Here is a 2744-nt window from a genome sequence, read left to right on the forward strand (position 1 = left end):
CCATAAACCTGTGCGTTCCGAAGTCTATAGCACAGACATTGCCCATAAACCTTTGCGTACCGAAGTCGTTAGCACAGACATTGCCCTTACACCTTTACGTACCGAAGTATTTAGCACAGACATTGCCCATACCCCTTTGCGCACGGACGTCGTTAGCACAGACATTGCCCCACCTTTGCGTACGGAAGTCTTAGCACATACATTGCCCATACACCTTTGCGTACGGAAGTCGTTAGCACAGACATTGCCCATAAACCTTTGCGTACGAAAGTCGTTAGTACAGACATTGCCCATAAACCTTTGCGTACGGAAGCCTTTAGCACAGACATTGCCCATACACCTTTGCGTACGGAAGTCGTTAGCACAGACATTGCCCATACACCTTTGCGCACGGACGTCGTTAGCACAGACATTGCCCATTAACCTTTGCGTACGGAAGTCGTTAGCACAGACATTGCCCTTACACCTTTGCGTACGGAAGGCGTTTGCTCAGACATTGCCCATAAACCTTTGCGAACGGAAGGTTTTAGCACAGACATTGCCCATTAACCTTTGCGTACGGAAGTCGTTAACACGCCATTGCCCATAAACCGTTGCGTACGGAAGTCGTTAGCACACACATTGCCCTTACACCTTTACGTACCGAAGTATTTTAGCACAGACATTGCCCATACACCTTTGCGTACGGAAGTCGTTATCACAGACATTGACCATAAACCTTGCGTACGGAAGTCGTTAGTACAGGCATTGTCCATTAACCTTTCCGTACGGAAGTCGTTAGCACAGACATTGCCCAGACACCGTTGCGCACGGACGTCGTTAGCACAGACATTGCCCATTAACCTTGCGTACGGAAGTCGTTAGCACATACATTGCCCATAAACCTTTGCGTACGGACGTCTTAGCACATACATTGCCCATACACCTTTGCGTACCGAAGTCTTTAGCACAGACATTGCCCATAAACCTTGCGTACGGAAGTCGTTAGCACAGACATTGCCCATAAACCTTTGCGTACAGAAGTCTTTAGCATAGACATTGCCCATACACATTTGCGTTCCGAAGTCTATAGCACAGACATTGCCCATAAACCTTTGCGTACCGAAGTCGTTAGCACAGACATTGCCCATTAACCTTTGCGTACCGAAGTCGTTAGCACAGACATTGCCCATACACCTTTGCGTACGGAAGTTGTTAGCACAGACATTGACCATAAACCTTGCGTACGGAAGTCGTTAACACACCATTGCCCATAAACCGTTGCGTACGGAAGTCGTTAGCACACACATTGTCCTTACACCTTTACGTACCGAAGTATTTAGAACAGACATTGCCCATACACCTTTGCGTACCGAAGTCTTTAGCACAGACATTGCCCATACACTTTTGCGTTCCGAAGTCTTTAGGCAAGACATTGCCCATACACCTTTGCGTACGGAAGTCGTTATCACAGACATTGCCCATAGACCTTGCGTACGGAAGTCGTTAGCACAGGCATTGTCCATTAACCTTTGCGTACGGAGGTCGTTAGCACAGACATTGCCCATAAACCTTTGCGTACGGAAGTCGTTAGCACAGACATTGCCCATAACCCTTGCGTACGGAAGTCGTTAGCACAAACATTGCCCATAAACCTTTGCGTACGGAAGTCGTTAGCACAGACATTGCCCATAACCCTTGCGTACGGAAGTCGTTAGCACAGACATTGCCCATAAACCTTGCGTACGGAAGTCGTTAGCACAGACATTGCCCATAAACCTGTGCGTACAGAAGTCTTTGGCACAGACATTGCCCATACACCTTTGCGTACCGAAGTCTATAGCACAGACATTGCCCATACACCTTTGCGTACCGAAGTCGTTAGCACAGACATTGCCCTTACACCTTTGCGTACGGAAGTCGTTTGCACAGACATTGCCCATAAAACTTTGCGTACGGAAGTTTTTAGCACAGACATTGTCCATACACCTTTGCGTACCGAAGTCTTTAGCACAGACATTACCCATACACCTTTGCGTACCGAAGTCGTTTGCACATACATTGCCCGTAAGCTTTTGCGTACCGAAGTCTTTAGCACAGACATTGCCTATACACCTTTGCGTACCGAAGTCTTTAGCACAGACATTGCCCATACACCTTTGCGTACGGAAGTCGTTAGCACAGACATTGCCCAAACACCTTTGCGTACGGAAGTCTTGAGCACAGACATTGCCCATAAACCTTGCGTACGAAGTCGTTAGCACAGACATTGCCCATAAACCTTGCGTACGGAAGTCGTTAGCACCGACATTGCCCATAAACCTGTGCGTACAGAATTCTTTGGCACAGACATTGCCCATACACCTTTGCGTACCGAAGTCTATAGCACAGACATTGCCCATACACCTTTGCGTACCGAAGTCGTTAGCACAGACATTGCCCTTACACCTTTGCGTACGGAAGTCGTTTGCTCAGACATTGCCCATAAACCTTTGCGTACGGAAGTTTTTAGCACAGACATTGCCCATAAACCTTGCGTACGGAAGTCGTTAGCACAGACATTACCCATTAACCTTTGCGTACGGAAGTATCCAGCACAGACATTGCCCATAAACCTTGCGTACGAAGTCGTTAGCACAGACATTGCCCATAAACCTTGCGTACGGAAGTCTTTAGCACAGAAATTGCCCATAAACCTTGCGTACGGAAGTCGTTAGCACAGACATTGCCCTTACATCTTAGCGTACCGAAGTCGTAAGCACAGA

The 2744-nt window shown here is 47.7% G+C and overlaps 1 protein-coding gene across 1 annotated transcript; it reads right to left on the reverse strand.

Moving 5' to 3' along the window:
- Window positions 1-1652: 1652 nt before the first annotated feature.
- On the reverse strand, window positions 1653-2381 carry LOC110461551 (lectin-B-like). Its single transcript, XM_021515065.1, has one exon. It carries the CDS (start codon window positions 2379-2381, stop codon window positions 1653-1655), a length of 729 nt encoding a protein of 242 aa, XP_021370740.1.
- Window positions 2382-2744: the final 363 nt, after the last annotated feature.

This window comes from Mizuhopecten yessoensis, unplaced genomic scaffold (genome assembly GCF_002113885.1).
Source record: "Mizuhopecten yessoensis strain PY_sf001 unplaced genomic scaffold, ASM211388v2 scaffold10635, whole genome shotgun sequence".
Taxonomy (NCBI): domain Eukaryota; kingdom Metazoa; phylum Mollusca; class Bivalvia; order Pectinida; family Pectinidae; genus Mizuhopecten; species Mizuhopecten yessoensis.

Bases quoted from the DNA above. Each gene is read 5' to 3' on its own strand.
- LOC110461551 (XM_021515065.1), bottom strand. From the start codon at position 2,381: ATGGGCAATGTCTGTGCTATAGACTTCGGTACGCAAAGGTGTATGGGC.